Consider the following 19,703-nt stretch of genomic DNA (forward strand, 5'->3'; position numbering starts at 1 on the left):
GACAACTAAAGGTTAAAGCACAGTTATATCATTTGATGAGTTTTGATAAATATATGCACATATCCATGTATTACAACCTCAATCTAATAGCCATCTCTTATTGAATCAAAGGGCTTCCCTGGTGGCTCCGATGGTAAAGAGTCTGCCTGCAATGCTCGAGACCGGGGTTTGATCCCTGGGTCGAGAAGATTCCCTGGAGAAGGAAATGGCAACCCACTCCAGTACTCTTGCCTGGGAATCACGTGGACAGAGGAGCCTGGTAGACTACAGTCCATGGGTTCGCAAAGAATTGGACACAACTGAGTGACTTCAATTTAGTTTTAGTTTTTTATTGAATCAAATACAGCTGGTTTTCCCTCCAGCTGGAATTGAGTTTTTTCATTAAGAAAGCACAAAACAGTGTATTTTATTTGCATTTCAGTTCAGTTCAGTTCAGTTCAGTCGCTCAGTCGTGTCTGACTCTCCGCGACCCCATGAATCACAGCACGCCAGGCCTCCCTGTCCATCACCAAGTCCTGGAGTACACTCAAACTCATGTCCAGAGAGTCGGTGATGCCATCCAGCCATCTCATTCTCCGTCATCCCCTTCTCCTCCCGCCCCCAACCTTTCCCAGCATCAGAGTCTTTTCCAGTGAGTCAACTCGTCGCATGAGGTGGCCAAAGTATTGCAGTTTCAGCTTTAGCATCAGTCCCTCCAATGAACATCCAGGATTGATCTCCTTTAGAATGGACTGGTTGGATCTCCTTGCAGTATAAGGGACTCTCAAGAGTCTTCTCCAACACCACAGTTCAAAAGCATCGATTCTTTGGCGGTCAGCCTTCTTCACAGTCCAACTCTCACATCCATACATGACCACGGGAAAAACCATTGCCTTGACTAGACGGACCTTGGTTGGCAAAGTAATGTCTCTGATTTTTAATATACTATCAAGGTTGGTCATAACTTTCCTTCCAAGGAGCAAGCGTCTTTTAATTTCATGGCTGCAATCAGCATCTGCAGTGATTTTGGAGCCCAAAAAAACAAAGTCTGACACTGTTTCCACTGTTCTTCCATCTATTTCCCATGAAGTGATGGGACCAGATGCCATGATCTTTGTTTTCTGAATGTTGAGCTTCAAGCCAACCTTTTCACTCTCCTCTTTCACTTTCATCAAGAGGCTTTTGAGTTCCTCTTCACTTTCTGCCATAAGGGTAGTGTCATCTGCATATCTGAGGTTATTGATATTTCTTCCAGCAATCTTGATTCCAGCCTGTGCTTCTTCCAGCCCAGCGTTCCTCATGATGTACTCTGCATATAAGTTAAATAAGCAAGGTGACAATATACAACCTTGACGTACTCCTTTTCCTATTTGGAACCAGTCTGTTGTTCCATGTCCAGTTCTAACTGTTGCTTCCTGACCTGCATACAGGTTTCTCAAGAGGCAGGTCAGGTGGTCTGGGATTCCCATCTCTTTCAGAGTCATAAATTCCCACGTTTAACTCAAGAGTATAGTGTAGGGTATACTGAGAGACTCATGCCCTCAAAGGTGGAAATGCAAGTGAGCAACTTGTTAACAGATTGAGTTGGGTTCATGCCTCCCATCTCCCAATTCAACACCTAAGCTCACAAAGCAGAATGGTCAGTAGAGCTGCTGTCATTATTGAAATTGTTGTTTTTCAATTTTACACCCAGTTATGCTCTTGTAGTTTCTCTACTTACTGGTTTTCTACGCCTATAATTAACATTTAAACTTTACCTAAAATGCCACACCCACAGAAATGGACAGAAGCATGCAAACCCAGGGAGAAAAAGCCATGGTCATTGTTACTGCTCAGTCTCCCAGTCATGTCTGACTCTGTGAGACCCCATGGGCTGCAGCACGCCAGGCCTCCCTAGCCCTCATCATCTCCCAAAGTTTGCCCAAGATCATGTCCACTGAATCGGTGATGCCATCCAGCCATCTCATCCTTTGACGCCCTCTTTTCCTTCTGCCCTCAATTTTCCCAGCTGACTGATACTCAAAAACATAATGAAATGTCCTTCTTTTTTCATTAAAGGAATTATAATAGTCAATATCCCATATTGGCCTGTGAAAACTATTCTTAACAAATATGCAAGAATATATGAGAATGTATATGACTGAAAAAATCTGTGATGTTTTTAAAAAGGCAATGCTGAAGAGAACCTTTTCCAAAAGAAGCAAAAGAAGGGGGTAGTTCCAGGATGAAAATTCTAGTCTGAGATCCCTACCCGAGAAACCACATTTCCCCCTACTTTTATAAGGATATGGTAGTTTCCCACTCTGAAGCTTCCAGAAGCTTTAGCCCTGATTTTACAGAAAAAAAAACATGTGTTTGCTACCTTATTGTATCTTATTCCATGTACCCTATTATCATAAAAGATTTCTCAGAAAGTAGTAGTGACAAATAAGGTTTATCCTGAGTTACTCAGGGGGGTGGAAATAAATTTAGGCTTATAGCATCTGTGAAGTTTTACACAAGTTCATGTTTTCCCATGTATCTCCTGAGGCTGTCTGAACAATACTGAAATAGATTAAAGGAAGTCTGATGGTCTCAGGAGGAAAAACCACACAAGTTATGGCACCTGACACACAGTTGGTACAGAGGTTTTTTTTTCTAGGACTGTCTATATCTGCCTACAATGCAGAAGACCTGGGTTCGATCCCTGGGCCAGGAAGATCCCCTGGAAAAGGAAATGGCAACCCACTCCAGTATTCTTACCTGGAGAATTCCACAGACAGAGGAGCCTGGTAGGCTAGAGTCCATGGGGTTGCAAAGAGTCAGACACGACTGACACTTTCAGTTTCATAGTAATAATAACTATCGCTGTTACATTATTTAGTTACTAGACAATCTCACCCGCCTGTTGCGTTCTCTGGACTTGATGACCCTTGTCATCCCAGGCTTCAGATGGCTGGTTACCTGACATTGTGGGGTTGCTTGTCACAGGACAGCACAGTGCTTGCAATGGCTTGCTGCAGGTGCTGCCGCTGCTTCCTCAGGATCTGCTGGAAATCATCTTCCAGGGTCTGTACTACATAACGCAGAAAGAAGACTCGCCCGGGCAGGTTTTGTCCCTTGGGGAGAAAACATGAGAAGTAAGTATTTCCTCTTAGTCTCCTGGATGATACTGAGCACTGGGCTCTCATAAATACTAAGTCAAGGGAAGATGCATGAGTCCACAGTGTCTGTATCTAAAAGAAAGGCCTGTGGGAGAGAGCAAGCAGCCTAGGTCATTACAAAAGAGGGCAAACAAGGCAATCCTAGAGCTTGAAAAGTCAGTATCTTTCTCTCACTGAACCTCAGTGATGAACCCCAGTCTCAGAATAGGCCCCGAGCTGTGTATATCTGAAAAGAGAGACAGAAAAATGACTGCTAAGCTGCTACATCAAACCACCATGATCTTTATCCCACTGCTAAACTTCTAGTAACATGATCTGATGTACAGTCTATTGTTTAAGCAACTCTGAGCTGGTTTTTTTGTTACAGGTGAAATGATCCTAATTGCTGAAGCCCAGCTAATGTAGGTAAAGAGCATGGGCTTTGGTGATGCAGAGACCTTATTTATTTGTTTGTTTGAAACTCAGCCCCATTCCTTATTTAACTTACTGCTCTGAGTCTCAGTGTCTTTCTGATTTACATGGTGATCACCCTAACCTTACCAAAGCCAGGCAGGCATGCACAATTTGTTGGTTTCCTTTTACTGATAAAGAGAGACTTAATTCTGGCCTTGTTCTAGTTGTTTTCTAAATGCCTTAGAGTTTTTTGGTCCCTCATTTCCTGCATCACTGTCTTGTCTTTGATTTTTTTGTAATGAAATGCTTACATTCTTTTCTAATTTCCTTTTCTGTACATTCTATAGCTAGTGTCCTTGTGGTTACCATGGGGATTACAGTTAACATTCTAAAATTATAATACTTTGAATTTATACTAGGTTCACTTCAATAACACACAAAAGCTCAGCTCTTTATGGCTCTGTTCCCACCCGTTTTAATTGAAGTAATAAAACTACATTGTGTGAGCAAACGTAAACTAATAATTCTTTAAAAAATTTTGGTTTATTTATTTAGTTTTGGCTGCTCTGGGTCTTCACTGCTGTGCTCAGGCTTCCTCCAGTTGCTGCAAGTGGGGGTTACTCTCTAGTTTCGATGCATGGGCTTCTTGTTGTGGTGACGACTTCTCTTGTTGAAGAGCATGGGCTCCAGTAGTTATGGCTTGCAGGCTCTAGAGCATGGGCTCAGTCGTTGTGACACAAGGGCTTAGTTGCCCTGTGGCTTGTGGAATCTTCCCAGCCCAGGGATTGGCAGGCAGATTCTTAACCACTGGACCACCAGGGAGGTCCAATAATTCTTTTCAGTTCTTTTCAATCTTTCAAATTATGTAGAAAACACAATGTGGAGTTACAAAGTTAAATAACACGAGCTTTTAGATTAATATTTTAAAAATGTACGTCACTTAATACATTATAGAAAACCAATGTGGAGTTACAAATCACTGTCATAGTAGTTTTCATAATTGCCCATGTATTTATCTTTGCGAACATCTATTTTTTTCATATGTCTTCAAGTTACTGGTTAGTGTTTCATTTTACCCTGCAGGACGGACTAGTGGGAATGAATTCCCTCAGCTTTTGTTTATCTGGGAGTTTCTTTACCTCGCCCTCATTTTTGAGGGATGGTTTTGTTGGATACAGGAATCTTGGTTGAGTTTTATTCTTTAGCACTTCAAATGTATCACCCCATTACCTTCTGGCCTCATTTCTGATGAGAAATCTTACTGAGGATCTTGTATCCATGTGTCACTTCTCTCCTGCTGCTCATTCTCATTTCTTGAAGGCAAGTTTTGCCAGATACGGTATTCTTGGTTGACAGCTTTTTTCTTTTAGAACTTTAAATACATCATCCCATTACCTTCTGACCTATGTGACTTCACTGAGAATTTGCTGAGAGACTTATACCAACTCACTTGTATGTGATAATTCACTTTTTCCTTGCTGCTTTTAAGTCTGACTTTTGACAGTTTGATTATAATGTTTCTTGGTGTGAGTCTCTTTGGTTTATCGTCATCGGTGTTAACCTTCTCGAATTTGTATGTCTATTTCTTTCCTCAGATTTGGGAAGCTTTTTGGTCATTGAGCTCTCTGCCCCTTCTCTTTTCCTTCTCTGGAACTCCCATAATGTATATGTGGTCTGTTTAATGATGCCCCATAGTCCCTCAGGTGCTCATCAATTTTCTTCACTGTTTTCTTTTTACTCCTCTGTCTCAGTGATTTCAAAGACATTTCTTCATGTTCACTGATATGTTTTCCTCCTGCCTGATCAAGACTGTTGTTGAACTCCTCTAGTGAGTTTTTCAATTTAGTTATTAAACTTTTCAGCTCCAGAATATGTTTGATTATTATCTACAGTTTAAAATTTTAATATTCTCATTTTGTCCATGCATCATTTTCCTGCTTCATTTTGTTTGTGTTTTGTTTTAGCTCCTTGAGCATCTTTAAGATGGTTTTAAAAAATTATTTCTCAGGAAGTTGAGAGATTTGTATTTCTTTAGGGTCATTTTCTGGAACTTTATTTCATTCTTTTGATTGGGCCACACTTTCCTGTTTCTTTGTGTGCTTTTTAATCTTCTTTTGAGATTTAAACATTTGAAAAAAAACAACTTCCCCAGTCTTTATGCATTGAGTTCATGCAGGGCAAGGCCCTTAACAATCAGTCTGGCTAAAGGTTCTCAGCGCTCTCAGAACTTTTCTGGAGATGTGTTTTCTCTGAGCTTGTGTGTATGCTTTTATCTGTCTTAACTCTCCAAGCAGCTTGCCCTTGTTTCTTCTCAAGAGCCCACAGTCTCTTGCTTCCCCAGGACCTGTTTATGGAAATGCATACTCTCTGAAGCTTTAAAATGCTGCAGTGCTCACCTTTCTTTTCAGCCAGAAAACTAAGCCAGGGTTTTCAATAGTGTTCTGAGTCAGGTGAGACAAAAACTATCCCCATAACAAGCCAGAACACTGGACTTGATTTTCTCTCCTTTGTTTCCATCCCGAGAGAGAAGCCAGGGTATGGGAGATTTTCTCCCAGTAGCACTGTGCTCAGCTGGGTACAGGGAGGGGCATGGACACACAAAAATACCAAAAACGTCCCTACTCCTTTTAATGGAGTCCCTTCTTGGTTATGCTTTGGCCTGGGTACTGCAACTTCTCAACTGAAGAAGAGTTTCTAGAGTTTTCACAAAGGTATTCTGGCCCATGTATTGTTGTTAAGTTGGTGTCTCCATTGGGGAACAAGGGCCTGGAGCGTCCTCGTCTACCATCTTGGTGGTGTTTCCCAGATCATCCTTTCTTAAAGCCCTGTGTTTTGTTGCTCCAATCTGGAGTGACTCTTTAGGTCTACTATTTGTGGTAATCTCAGGACTTCTCTTTCTTATTCTTCTGGATTAGATCCAGTGTCCTTTGGATCCCATGCCTCTTCCTCTTTTGATTTCTCCCCTATTCTTCGTACGCATATCTTCAAGTAACCTATGGAATGGGGTGTATGAATATTTTTTCAAGTTTGTACATGTCTGGAAATGTCTTTATTCCACCCTCACACTTGATCAGTAGCTTGGTTGACTACAGAATTCTAAATTGACAATAATTTGTTCCGTCCATGTTCTTTGGGAAAAGTAGACACAAAGCTGGAAATTAAGCTCAGGGATCCCTAAAGGTCAGAATGTAGACTTTTTTCTGGAGTACCAACTCTACACTGAAAGAAAGTGAAAGGGAAGTTGCTCAGTCGTGTCCGACTCTTTGTGATCCCAGCCTACCAGCCTCTGGTAGGACTGCAGCCTACCAGGCTCCTTCGTCCATGGGATTCTCCAGGCAAGAGTAGTGGAGTGGGTTGCCATTTCCTTCTCCAGGGGATCTTCCCGACCCAGGGATCGAACCCGGGTCTCTTGCACTGCAGGCAGACGTTTCACCCTCTGAGCCACCAGGGAAGCCCATATAAGAAGTTCAAAAATTCTCTGTTCTAAAGGGCAGATTTCCTTCCTCTTTGGCAAGCCTGTGTTCTAGCCTGTAGCTTTTGCTGCCTAGCTTCATCAGTCATCACTTTTACATTTCCTTTAGCTTTTCCAGTCTTCATTCAAATCTGTTGTCTTTCCCCTTATTTTCAGTGCCGTAGGTTCATAACTTCTTCTATTCTTTACTGTTATTTTAAGTGAAGTCTTAAGAAGGGGAGGGATAAATGAGTATATTCAATCTTGAATTGGAAGACAACACATACCATTTCAATAGAAATATTTTGGTCTGGATCGGGGGAGTAAAAGCTAAAAGGAAGGAATAATGGCAAAGACTGTACTACCAGATTTATTGTCACTTTTGTTTCTAGTTTAAACTTCCTCTGCAAAAGATTTCTGCATGCAAATTATTGTTACCTCTTCCTCCATGACATAAGCGAGCAGCTTCCAGTCCCACTCCACCGTCTTGGCATTAGCTGGATGTAGCCTGAAAGTCAAGTGACAGCAGTGAGAATTCTGGAGACTTTAGTGGAAGGAAGGACAGGATCTGGAAGACAACAGAAGCAATAGAAGATGATAGAAGCAAGAAGACTCTTCTTATCCTCAGTGCTCTTGCCCACCCTCTTGCCCACCCATGTCTCTGAAGGAAGTGGAACTTCATTTTCTTTTTCTGGCTACCTAGTATCTACTTCTCTTTTGGGAGGCATTAGCATTCCTTGAAGAAATCAACTCTTTATTACTCTTAGCCCAGTGGCTTTCACCCACTAGGACCCTGGGATGAAACCTATGAAGCATGTTGAGCTAATCACGATATTCTGTCCCACAGGTCACATGACTGGCTCAAAGTCAGACTCTTGTCTTATGTCATGCCAATTAAAACCTGTAAGACTCAACTTCAGAACTCTTGTGTGATTATAAAGGAAATGGATGCTCTCTTGTATTAAGAGTGTCTGAGAAAGCCACCATATGAAGCCTAGAAACAGAAGCAAAGCTGAAAAATGGATACTGGTAACCATTTTGGAGCTGAATTAAGTCACATCTTACTCCTAAGGTTTCTAGGTTTTTAGTAAAATGTCATTAAATTCTCTTTTACCATTTGTTAAAGCCAGTTTGGATTGAGTTTCCTGTCACTTGCAATCTAAATAATATTAATATACTGTCACCCTTTCTAATGTTTAGTTGAATAAATCTTAGGCAAGAGAAAATTGTGCCCTGAGTCCAGGTTCCCTAAAAGATTTGCCAACAGCCAAGGTTCATACTGTTGAATCTTCATGAGAAGCATGTAGGCCTCCTTTAGAACATCCACAGTCTCAGAGCCACTGAGCAGGATTTTCTGGATGATGTGAGCCACAATTTCTCGGGGTGGGTAATGCTGGGGTGACACAAAATCCATCAAAAACTGCACAGTCCCCAAGGGGAAATTTTCTTCAATGGTGTTTGTTACCATCCTTAATCTTCGATGAGGGATAGGTTCTAATTTTTGACCCTTGTTCTGTAGAGATAAAAAAAAAATAAATTAGGATAGGTTTCTATAGACAAAAACACAAGAGGTTCTAGAAAAAGTTGAAGACAGCATTTGAATATTCATAATTAGAAAAACTGAGATTGGAAAGCCTTATCTAAAAAACTTCTAATGATATGGGAAATGCTTATATTAAGTTAAATAAGAATTCAAAGTTCTACATGTAAACATGACTTCATCTGTTAAAATATAGCACAGAAAGGAAAGTGCAAGAATCAAGAGCTAGCCTAAGTTGATTCTGAAGTGAGGGTGGTAAGATATTTAGGGGTAGTTATGATACTATATCAGACACTAAAACAAAAATATGAAGAAAGATGTTTTAAATATGTTCTATTGTTAGAAGAATTTCATTTTGTTGATTTTTTTTTAAGTCAACAGTAAATATTAAGCTGCTTCACCCCCTGCCCCTACCCCTAAACAGTACATATATAAAGACTGAGAATGTGTGAAAAAACTTTCCATTATCTAGGTGGTGAAATGATGGATGCTTTTTCCTCTGTATGCACCTTTGTATTTTTCAGTTTTTCTGTAATAGACAAATAATCAGAAGAAAAACAAATGCTAAAAAGTCTGATATGGGAATAGTATAATAACAATAATTATAATAACAATTTTTTAACATCTAACTTATTCTCAATTCTCACAACTCTAAGAAATACATGTTATTATTATTCCTATTTCATACATAAGGAAACACATTTAGAGAGAAAGCACTTGTCATGCAACAGAAGTTGGTTTCATATGGTGCTATTACTTCAGAGCTACCCTCTACATTCATTCTCTGTAAACAACAAAACCAACAATAATAAATATATTTTTGTTAAAACTCCCAATTATTAAAAAATTTAAAGTGCTGACAAAAAGGCCAAAAGGAAGGAAATATACCCAACTATTAATATTAATAAATGCTGACTGATAGCATCATGTGGGCAATTATTTTTTAATATTGTAAATTTTAAAATGTTTTGTACTAAGCAAGCAAGCATTATTTCAAAAGCTGAGAATAAGCATTAATTTTGCAACACCAACTAGACAAAATTTTGACAGTTTATGTATAACAGTAAAATAGCGATGGCTCACATTGCCCTTCCAGGGAGAGGGAAGTTAGCATTTTGGAGGAAAGAAGTCTAGCTAGCTTTCTTATGTCTCAAGTCACCTGAGTGTAACTCCTCTGATCTCACTGATGAGAAACCAACACTGTAAATAGCATGGAATAAGAATTAAGAGCAAGAGAAGAACAAAAATCTTGCTTTGGTGACTATTTTATGTGTGATGCACTTTATGATCTTGAAACTGTATTATTCATTACTTGCCTACAAATGGGGACCTCTACAAACTTTAGATAAAGTTTATAAATTGTTCTAACGCCCTTATCCTTAAGGGGAACTACTGTTTATAGAACATTTCTATAAACCCTGAAAGGTTGCTTCATGCTTCTGTGTGTTTACCTTTAAGCCAAACAATGACATGATACAGGTGTTATGACCTATTTCAGAGCTAAAGAAAAAGAGACTCAGAGGAATTAAGGTCCTTAATTAAGGAATTAAGGAATTAAGTGGCAGCATAGAGCCTGGCTAAGAAGTCACTGGGAGAATTTACTATATAGCTTAGAAATTGGGTTTCTATATAGAAACCCCTATATAGGGGATTATATTCAATATCTTGTGAAAACCTATAATGGAGTATAATCTGAAAAAATAATGGAATCATTCTGCTATACACTTGAAACTAACATATTGTTCAGTTCAGTTCAGTCGCTCAGTCATGTCCGACTCTCCACGACACAGCACGCCAGGCCTCCCTGTCCATCACCAACTCCCGGAGTTCACTCAAACTCATGTCTTGTTAACCAACTATAATTCAATAAAAATATTATTAGAGCCATCCTAGTAGATGTGATTTTTTTTTAAGTTCCTTAATGACTGACTTAAGACTCAACTTTCAAAAAACTAAGATCATGGCATCCAGTCCCATCACTTCATGGCAGACAGATGGGGAAACAATGGAAACAGTGACAGACTTTATTTTCTGGGGCTCCAAAATCACTGCAGATGGTGACTACAGCTGTGAAATTAAAAGACACTTGCTCCTTGGAAGAAAAGCTATGATCAACCTAGACAGCATATTAAAAAGCAGAGACATTACTTTGCCCACAAAGGTCCATCTAGTCAAGGCTATGGTTTTTCCAGTAGTCATGGACAGAAGTGAGAGTTGGATCACAAGGAAAGCTGAGCACCAAAGAATTGATACTTTTGAACTGTGGTGTTGGAGAAGATTCTTGAAAGTCCCTTGGACTGCAAGGAGATCAAACCAGTCAATTCTAAAGGAAATCAGTCCTGAATATTCACTGGAAAGACTGATGCTGAAGCTGAAACTCCAATACTTCGGCCACCTGATGCAAAGAGTCAACTCATTGGAAAAGACCCTGATGCCGGGAAAGATTGAAAGCAAAAGGTGAAGGGGGCACCAAAGGATGAGATGGTTAGATAGCATCACCTACTCAATGGACATGAATCTGAACAAACTTCGGGAGATAGTGAAGGACAGAGGAGCCTGGCACTCTGCAGTCAATAGGGTCACAAAGAGTCAGACACGACTTAGTGACTGAAGTACAACAAAGTGATGTCTCCAGTGCCGGTTTCTAAGTGTGGGCCTGAATTTGAACCCGGACCTGATTCTACATGGGATGGTTCCACAAACGGGAGAAAGATAACAATGTGAAACTCAAGTGGTCCTGTTCTCTCATGTGTGGACCCCCCTGAGCATATACAAGACCTGTACAAAGGACACTTGATCCCCAAGGGAAGGCATGTTAGCTCACCTCTCTTGTGTCTTTATCTGGTATTAATGTCTGGAAGAAGAGATGATGCACCGGAGGTCGTAAGAAGTACTTCAATCTATGTAGGCATGGTCTGTTGTACAACCCGCCTTGTGGTATCTGTGCCTGTATCAGGGCACACCCGGGGTTGACAGGCTCTGACAGTGATCTCTCTTTTCTGGCTGGATTTTCTGTGACAGAGAACCAAGGAACTTTCTCTAAGGAAGTCTGAAACTCTGGGGACTGTGAGCTGGGAGAGGAGCTTGGAGAGGATGGAGCCGAGACATCCATAGGGGTGTCATTGTTCTGTTTGCCATTCTGGGGAGAAGCAGGCCTGATTTTTGGTAAATGAGGCAACTGTCCAACTGTGGGTGGCATGTCTTCCAACAAGCATGACATGTCCCCAGGTGAATGCAGCGCATCTCCTGATAAGCGTGAGACTTCTCTAGATGAATGTGGTATACTTGCTGGCGACGGTGGCACATCTGGTGATGGCGGTGTGTTGACGGGTAACTGTGACACATCTGCTGGTGGCTGTGGCATGCTGACCAGAGACAGTGGCATGTCTCTTGGTGACTGTGGTATGCTGACTGGTGACAGTGGCATATCTCCTGATGACTGCGGCATATCTTGTGGTGACTGTGGCATGTCTCCCAGGGACTGTGGCATGTCCTGTAGATGGACCACACCTTCCAGGTACGATATGTTCTGAGGTGAACCTGGTACATCTTGAGGTAGGCCCAGTGAGTCTTGAGGTGGGCAGAGTGAGTCTTGAGGATGCCATGATGAACTAAGAGGTGGACTTGGCATACCCTGCTGGGGACCTGGCACATTCTGAGGGCAGGGCATGTCTTGAGGAGGACATGGCTCTTCTTGAGGCAGGTGAGGCAAAGTTTGTAGCTGGTACTGCATGGTTTGTGATGGGCATGACAAGGCTCGCGGTGGGCATGAGGAGGCTCGAGGTGGACATGGTGGGGCTTGCAGTGGGCACGGCAAGGCTCGCAGTGGGCATGGCAAGGCTTGTGGTGGGTATGGCACATCTTGCTGTGGGCATGGCAAGGGTATCCTTTGATTGCTCCTGCTACTATTATTGCTGGTTTGGGGGAGGGAGTGAATATTTGAAGAGGGTTGTAGGCTTGCCAAGAAGCTGAAGTCACCTTTGAATATGGTTGCGCTACAGTTCGGCTCTACTGGGTAAACAGAGTCCCCACTGATAGACATGGGCGGCTGGGAACCTTCGAATGCAGTTTCTTCCAAAAGGTCCAAATCCACAGGATCACTGTTGATGATTCTCCGTGCTGCAGGCCGAGAGCTTCTGTCCACCCACCCTTCTGTTGTCTCTTTGCTGGAGAGGCTGGCACATGCTTGAAGACTGGCTGGCTCTTTCTGGGAAGGAGCAACAGGTTCTAGAGTCAAGTCAAGAGTGGCAATAGGTCTATTTTCTTCCTCAGATCCTGTCAGGTCAATCACACAGAGTCCACTGCGATCCTTTGCCCTTGGTCTGGTTTCTCTAGTTAAGTCAATGACGTCCTGTTGAAGGATTGTGAGAAGATAAGAGGTTAAGTTGGGGAGAGGGTGTCTTAACTTTATTTAAGAGGACTTAAAGCGTAGCTTTTAAGGCTAAACCTATTTTACCTTTTCATTTCACTGACAATTTGCGTATCTTGTATAATGTAAGTATTAGTTTATTTCCTTTGGTCAAAATTTTGCTATTGCCAAAGCTGCCAACTTCCATACCTTCTTAAATTATCCAAAGGCCATAAGCACATAACAGAGTCCACAGAGAGAAATGTTTTATGATCCATGGTAGACAGGGGAGTAGTAGGGAAGATTTCAACCTTAAGTCAAAGTGAAAAGCAATCTTTGTTTGGAAAAGCAAATACACAGGATAACCTACAACAGAAGCGAAAGAAAGGAAGCTAGTACAAGAGAATCTGCTTTGTGCTAAGAACACGGTGAGCGCTTCCATACATCTTAAATTTTCACAGTTACCCTATCAGGAAGGCATTTTATTATCAGGAAGGCATTATCATCTCCTTTATACAGATTGGGAAACTAGAGTTCAGAGCGTTATGAATTATTTAGCTATGAAGCAGAGAAAGACACTCAAACCCAGGCCTGTTTCTTTCTTTTCCTGTTAGGCCCTAAGAATGTACAACCTCATTCAATGTATAATCAGCTTATAGTCAGATATGGAGGATAATACAATAAGGGTTATAAACCTAACCAGTATAAGTTTAAGCCTACATTAATTACAAAAATATCTTTTATCTTCACTACCATTCCTTGGCAAAATGATTAAGCAGTTCATGAAGCCTAATGATGCCAGCTGAGGTACTTAAACAACCTCTGTGTCAGGAGCCAGGAATAATATCGCTCTATCTTCCAGGTGCCTCTTCACCTGGTTGGTGCCACTGCCACTGGTATATTAGGTAGCAACTGCTGCACTACCATGCTATTGCTGCTACCACAGTTTCCACGCTACTTCTTTTAGCAAATGTGACGGTTACCACTGTCAACAGCACCAAAGCTGGACCCAGGATTCTGGGTGAGTCAAGTGAGAAGTTGGCATGCATCTCATCCTGGAATAGGGATTGCTTGGTGAAACCAAATGCCTCATTCCTGAGAAGCAGCCATAGAGTATCACTGCCTCTCTACTGCTAGCTGAACTCAACATAAATAGCTGTAAGGGTCTGAATTCAACTCCTCTGCCATGGCCAACTCCTAAAGCATAATACTATCATGTTTCTTTCACTTAAAACCCACCATATGAGGTACAGGATAAAGGACAAAGGCCTTAGTAAGACTCATGAAAAAGCTGAAGTACCTCAGTCGTGTCCCACTCTTTGCAACCCCATGGATTGTAGCCTGCCAGGCTCCTCTGTCCATGGAATTCTCCAGGCAAGAATACTGGAGTGGGTAGCCGTTCCCTTCTCCAGGGGATCTTCCCAACCCAGGGTTCAAACCCAGGTCTCCCGCATTGCAGGCTGTTTCTTTACTGTCTGAGCCACCAGGGAAGCCCATGAATACTGGAGTGGGTAGCCTATCCCGTCTCCAGGGGATCTTCCTGACAACAGGGAATGAACTGGGGTCTCCTGTATTGCAGGTGGATTCTTCACCAGCTGAGCTAGAAAGTGAAAGAAAGTGAAGTAACGCAGTCGTGTCTGACTCTTTGCGACCCCATGGACTGTACCCAACCAGGCTCCTCCCTCCATGGGATTCTCCAGGCAAGAATACTGGAGTGGGTTGCCATTTCCTCCTCCAGGGGATCTTCCCAACAGAGGGATCAAACCCGGGTCTCCCACATTGCAGGCAGACACTTTAACCTCTGAGCCATCAGGGAAGCCCTTTAACTGAGCTAGAGTCCTTCATAATTTAGTGTCTTCCTGAGTAAATGACATAGCAATACTTCAGATCCTTAAATATGCCATGCTTTCTCAGTATTTCTATCTTTATGTTTGCTTATGGTTCTTTTGCCTGAAATGACTATTATCTGTTTGATTGTTTGAAAGTTACTTGTCTTTCAAGACAGCACAGATAGCACTGTGTCTGAAAATTCTTCCAGATCACTTCCGGTCTCAAGTTATTTGTTTTCCTTCCTTATATCCCCACTCTGCATATAATTTAAATAAGCAGAGTGACAATATACAACCTTGACGTACTTCTTTTCCTATTTGGAACCAGTCTGTTGTTCCATGTCCAGTTCTAACTGTTGCTTCCTGACCTTCATACAGGTTTCTCAAGAGGCAGGTCAGGTGGTCTGGTATTCCCATCTCTTTCAGAATTTTCCACAGTTTATTGTGATCCACACAGTCAAAGGCTTTGGCATAGTCAATGAAGCAGAAATAGATGTTTTTCTGGAACTCTCTTGCTTTCTCCATGATACAGCAGACGTTGGCAATTTGATCTCTGGCTTCTCTGCCTTTTCTAAAACCCGCTTCAGAATCTGGAAGTTCACAGTTCACATACTGCTGAAGCCGGAAGAAGCACAAGCTGGAATCAAGATTGCTGGGAGAAATATCAATAACCTCAGATATGCAGATGACACCACCCTTATGGCAGAAAGGGAAGAGGAACTCAAAAGCCTCTTGATGAAAGTGAAAGAGGAGAGTGAAAAGGTTGGCTTGAAGCTCAACATTCAGAAAACTAAGATCATGGCATCTGGTCCCATCACTTCATGGGAAATAGATGGGGAAACAGTGGAAACAGTGTCAGACTTTATTTTTTTGGGCTCCAAAATCACTGCAGATGCTGATTGCAGCCATGAAATTAAAAGATGCTTACTCCTTGGAAGGAAAGTTATGACCAACCTAGATAGCATATTAAAAAGCAGAGACATTACTTTGCCAACCAAGGTCCGTCTAGTGAAGGCTATGGTTTTTCCCGTGGTCATGTATGGATGTGAGAGTTAGACTGTGAAGAAGGCTGATCGCTGAAGAATTGATGCTTTTGAACTGTGGTGCTGGAGAAGACTCTTGAGAGTCCGTTGGACCGCAAGGAGATCCAACCAGTCCATTCTAAAGGAGATCAATCCTGGGTGTTCACTGGAAGGACTGATGCTGAAGCTGAAACTCCAATACTTTGGCCACCTCATGCAACGAGTTGACTCATTGGAAAAAGACTCTGATGCTGGGAGGGCTCGGGGGCAGGAGGAGACGGGGATGACAGAGAATGAGATGGCTGGATGGCATCACTGACTCGATGGACATGAGTTTGAGTGAACTCCAGGAGTGATGGGCAGGGAGGCCTGGCGTGCTGTGATTCATGGGGTCGCAAAGAGTCGGACACGACTGAGCAACTGAACTGAACTATATCCCCACTGCATCTGTACAAACCTTTTTCTTTTTAAATGGTAAACACTTCTTTTTTTAAATTTATTTTTAATTGGGGGGAAATTGCTTTGCAATGTTGTGTTGGTTTCTACCATACAGCAACGCAAATCAGCCATAATTACACCTATATCACTCTCTTGAAGAAACACTTTAAAAAATATATTTATTTGGTTGCACCGTGTCATATTTGCAGCATGTAGGATCTAGTTCCCTGATTAGGGATTGAAGCCGGGCCTCCTGTATTGGGAGCATGGAGTTTTATCTACTAGACCACAGGGAAGTCCCCAAAACTTTTCTTTTAATCCGAAAGAATCTGATGCTTTTAAACGATATTGAAAATGGAAAATTTTTTTCATTTTCAATTATTCATTTCTAGTATAAAGCAATACTATTGATTTATGTATGTGTATTATCCCTGTGTCCTTTGACCTAGCTAAATTCACTTACTAGTTCAAGTAACTTTTTTTTTGTAGATTCCTTAAGGTTTTCCATATAAGAAATCATGTCTGTAAATAAAAGTTTTACTTCTTCCTTTTCAATCTGCATGCCTTTTATTTCCTTTCGTTACCATTGCAGTGGCTAAGGCATTCAGTACAATTCTCAGTAAAAGTGCTGAAAGCAGACACATAAGACTTTAATCATTAAGTAACATGTTAGCTGTGTTGTTTTCATAGATTCCCCATATCATGTTGAGAAAGTTTCCTTATTTTGTTTTCTGTGAGTTTTAATTGGGAATGGTCATTAGTCAAGTGATTTTTCTGTACCTGTTATTTTATGATTTTCCCTTGTACTATCAATATCAAAAATTATATTCACTGATTTTCTAATGTTAAATTAGTCTGGGGAAAACTCCACTTGGTTATAATGTATTACTCTTTTTCTACAGTTTGGTTTAACATATCAATATTTTGTTAAGAATCTTTACATATTCTTGAGGGATATTCAGTTCAGTTGCTCAGTCGTGTCCAACTCTTTGTGACCCCATGGACTGCAGCATCCCAGGCCTCCCTGTTCATCACCAACTCCCAGAGTTTATTCAAACTCATGTCCACTGAGTCGGTAATGCCATCCAACCATCTCATCTTCTGTCGTCCCCTTCCCCTTAGTTTGTAGTTTTCTATTCTTATAATTTCTTTTACTGGTTTCGCTATCAAAATAAAATTGGCTTCTTGAAGTGACTTGGGAGCTATTCTCATCCCCTCTATTCAGGCTGTGTTGGATTGGTACCACATCTTTCTTCTGTGTTTATAGAAGTGAAGCTATCTGGGCCTAAAATTTGCTTTGTAGTTAAATTTTGGAAGACATAAGGCTATTAACATTTTCCACATCTCGTGTTAATTTTGTGACTTGTGAAACTGGTCTGTTTCATCTAAATTGTCAAATTTATTAGCATAAAGTCATTCAAAATAGTGCTTAATATCTTTTAAACTCTAAACTCCATATAGATTTATCCCCAATTTTCTTTTTCTATTCTCAATATTGGTAACTTATATCCTTTGCATTTCCCCCCCATCAGCCTAGCTAGAAGTTTATCAATTTTACTGATATTCACAAAGGACCAGATTTTTCATCTATTTCCTTTATTTCTATTGTTATCATTTCCTTCATTCTATTTACTGTGGGTTTGAATTTGCCTTCTTTTCCTAACTTCTTTTTAAAAAAATTTTATTCATCTTATATTTATCTTTGGTTGTGCTGGGTCTTCACTGCTGTGCCTAGGGTCTTCTCTTCATTGCGGCGCATGCGTTCTCATTGTGGTGACTTCTCTTGAGGAGCACAGACTCTAGGTGTGTGGGCTCAGTAGCTGTGGAGCATGGGCTTCATTGCTCCACAGCACGTGGAATCTTCCTGGACAAGATGGAACCTGTGTCCCCTGCATTGGCAGGTAGATTCTCATCCACTGTACCACCAGGGAAGTTCTTTTTCTACCTTCTTAATGTGGAAGCTTAACTTGATTTTTGATATCTTTCTAACATTAGCATTCAAAGCTAAAAATTTTCCTGTAAGTACTGCTGTAGCTTCACCCCACAATTTTTAATACAAAGTCATTTTATTATCATGCAGTTCAAGCTTACCTTCACTATGGTAGGAAAACAAAACCCTGTAAGATTTCAATCTTTTGAATTACACTGAGGCTTGTTTTATGCCCTTACACATGGCCTACTTGCTGAACATTCCTTGTATATTTGGAGAAAAAAATGTGGATTCTCCAATTGTTGGCTATAAACGTCAATCAGGTTATGGCTGTTGACAATAGCTTTTGGATCTTTGACTTTCTTCATGTTTGAAAGGATGCAGTTGTGCTAGTAATTACTGAGTGTATTAAAGTGTCCAACTAAGATTGTGGCTTTGACCATTTTTCCCTTGTGTTCGGTTAGTTTTTGCTTCATGTATTTTGAAATTCTGTTTATTAAGTGTAATAATATACTTATTCTACCTTCTTAATGTATAAACCCATTTATCATTATTAAAACAACATTTATCCTCTCAAGTCTCCAGCAATCTTCCTTGTACTGATGTCTATTTTTTCTGGTAAATAATAGAGACACCTTCTTACGCATATTGTTTGCCTAGTGTACTTCTTTCTACTCTCCACGTATTTGTGTCTTTGTATTTAAAGTGCACCACATATAAATAGCTAATAGTTGTTATTGCTTTTTTGTCCAATCTGATCACCTCTGCCTTGTGATTAGTTTTTGGTTCATTTACACTTGACTGTTGATATATTTGCTTTTATATCTGCATCCATATATTTATTTCTTATTTGTCCTATCTGTTCACTCTTCCTCTGTTCCTCCTTTTCCACTCTCCTTTGAGTTAATCATATATTTTTTGGAATTCCATTTTAATTCCTCTGTTGGGGTTCTAGCTATGTATTTTTTATATTTTTAATGGCTACTCAAGGGCTTCTCTAGTGGCCCACATGGTAAAGAATCTGCCTGCAATGCAGGAGACCTGGGTTTGATCCCTGGGTCAGGAAAATCCCCTGGAGAAGGGAATGGCAACTCACTCCAGTGTTCATTCTTGCCTGGAGAATTCCATGGACAGAGAAGCATGGTGGGCTACAGTCTAACTCCTCTCTTCAGCTCTTATTTGGGCTTTCCAGGTAGTGCTAGAAGTAAAGAACCCACCTGCCAATGCAGGAGATGTAAAAGACATGGGTTCAATATCTGGATTGGAAGATCCCCTGGAGAAGGGTGTGGCAACCCACTCCAGTATTCTCTCCTGGAGAATCTCATGGCAGAGGAGCCTGGTGGGCTACAGTCCACAGGGTTGCAAAGAGTTGGACACGACTGAAGTGACTTAGCCACGCATGTGGTTACAGGGGCTTTCCTGTGGCTCAGATAGTAAAGAGTCAGCTTTCAATGCAGGAGACCTGGGTTCGATCTGTGGCTTGGGAAGATTCTCTGGAGAGGGGAATGGCTACCCGCTCCAGTGTTCTTCCCTGGAAAATTCCACAAACACCGGAGCCTGGAGGGCTATAGTCCATGGGGTCCCAAAGAGTTGGACACAACTGAGCAACTAACACTTTTACACTTTTCAT

The 19,703-nt window shown here is 41.2% G+C and overlaps 1 protein-coding gene across 2 annotated transcripts in view; it reads right to left on the reverse strand.

Annotated features, from left to right (window-relative positions):
- The window catches only part of SIMC1 (SUMO interacting motifs containing 1), an 85,045-nt gene that overhangs the window by 29,623 nt on the left and 35,719 nt on the right, over positions 1-19,703 (reverse strand). For both annotated transcript variants that reach the window (XM_055435435.2, XM_055435437.2), the window contains exons 3-6: positions 11,331-12,857; positions 8,247-8,479; positions 7,405-7,474; positions 2,923-3,077 (exon numbers count right to left, since the gene is read on the reverse strand). In XM_055435435.2, coding sequence (XP_055291410.2) covers positions 2,923-3,077; positions 7,405-7,474; positions 8,247-8,479; positions 11,331-12,857 — 1,985 coding nt within the window. The remainder of the gene's footprint in view (positions 1-2,922; positions 3,078-7,404; positions 7,475-8,246; positions 8,480-11,330; positions 12,858-19,703) is intronic.

Source organism: Moschus berezovskii, chromosome 9 (assembly GCF_049115385.1).
Source record: "Moschus berezovskii isolate FMDL1 chromosome 9, NW_MosBer_1.0, whole genome shotgun sequence".
NCBI classification, from domain to species: Eukaryota; Metazoa; Chordata; class Mammalia; order Artiodactyla; family Moschidae; genus Moschus; species Moschus berezovskii.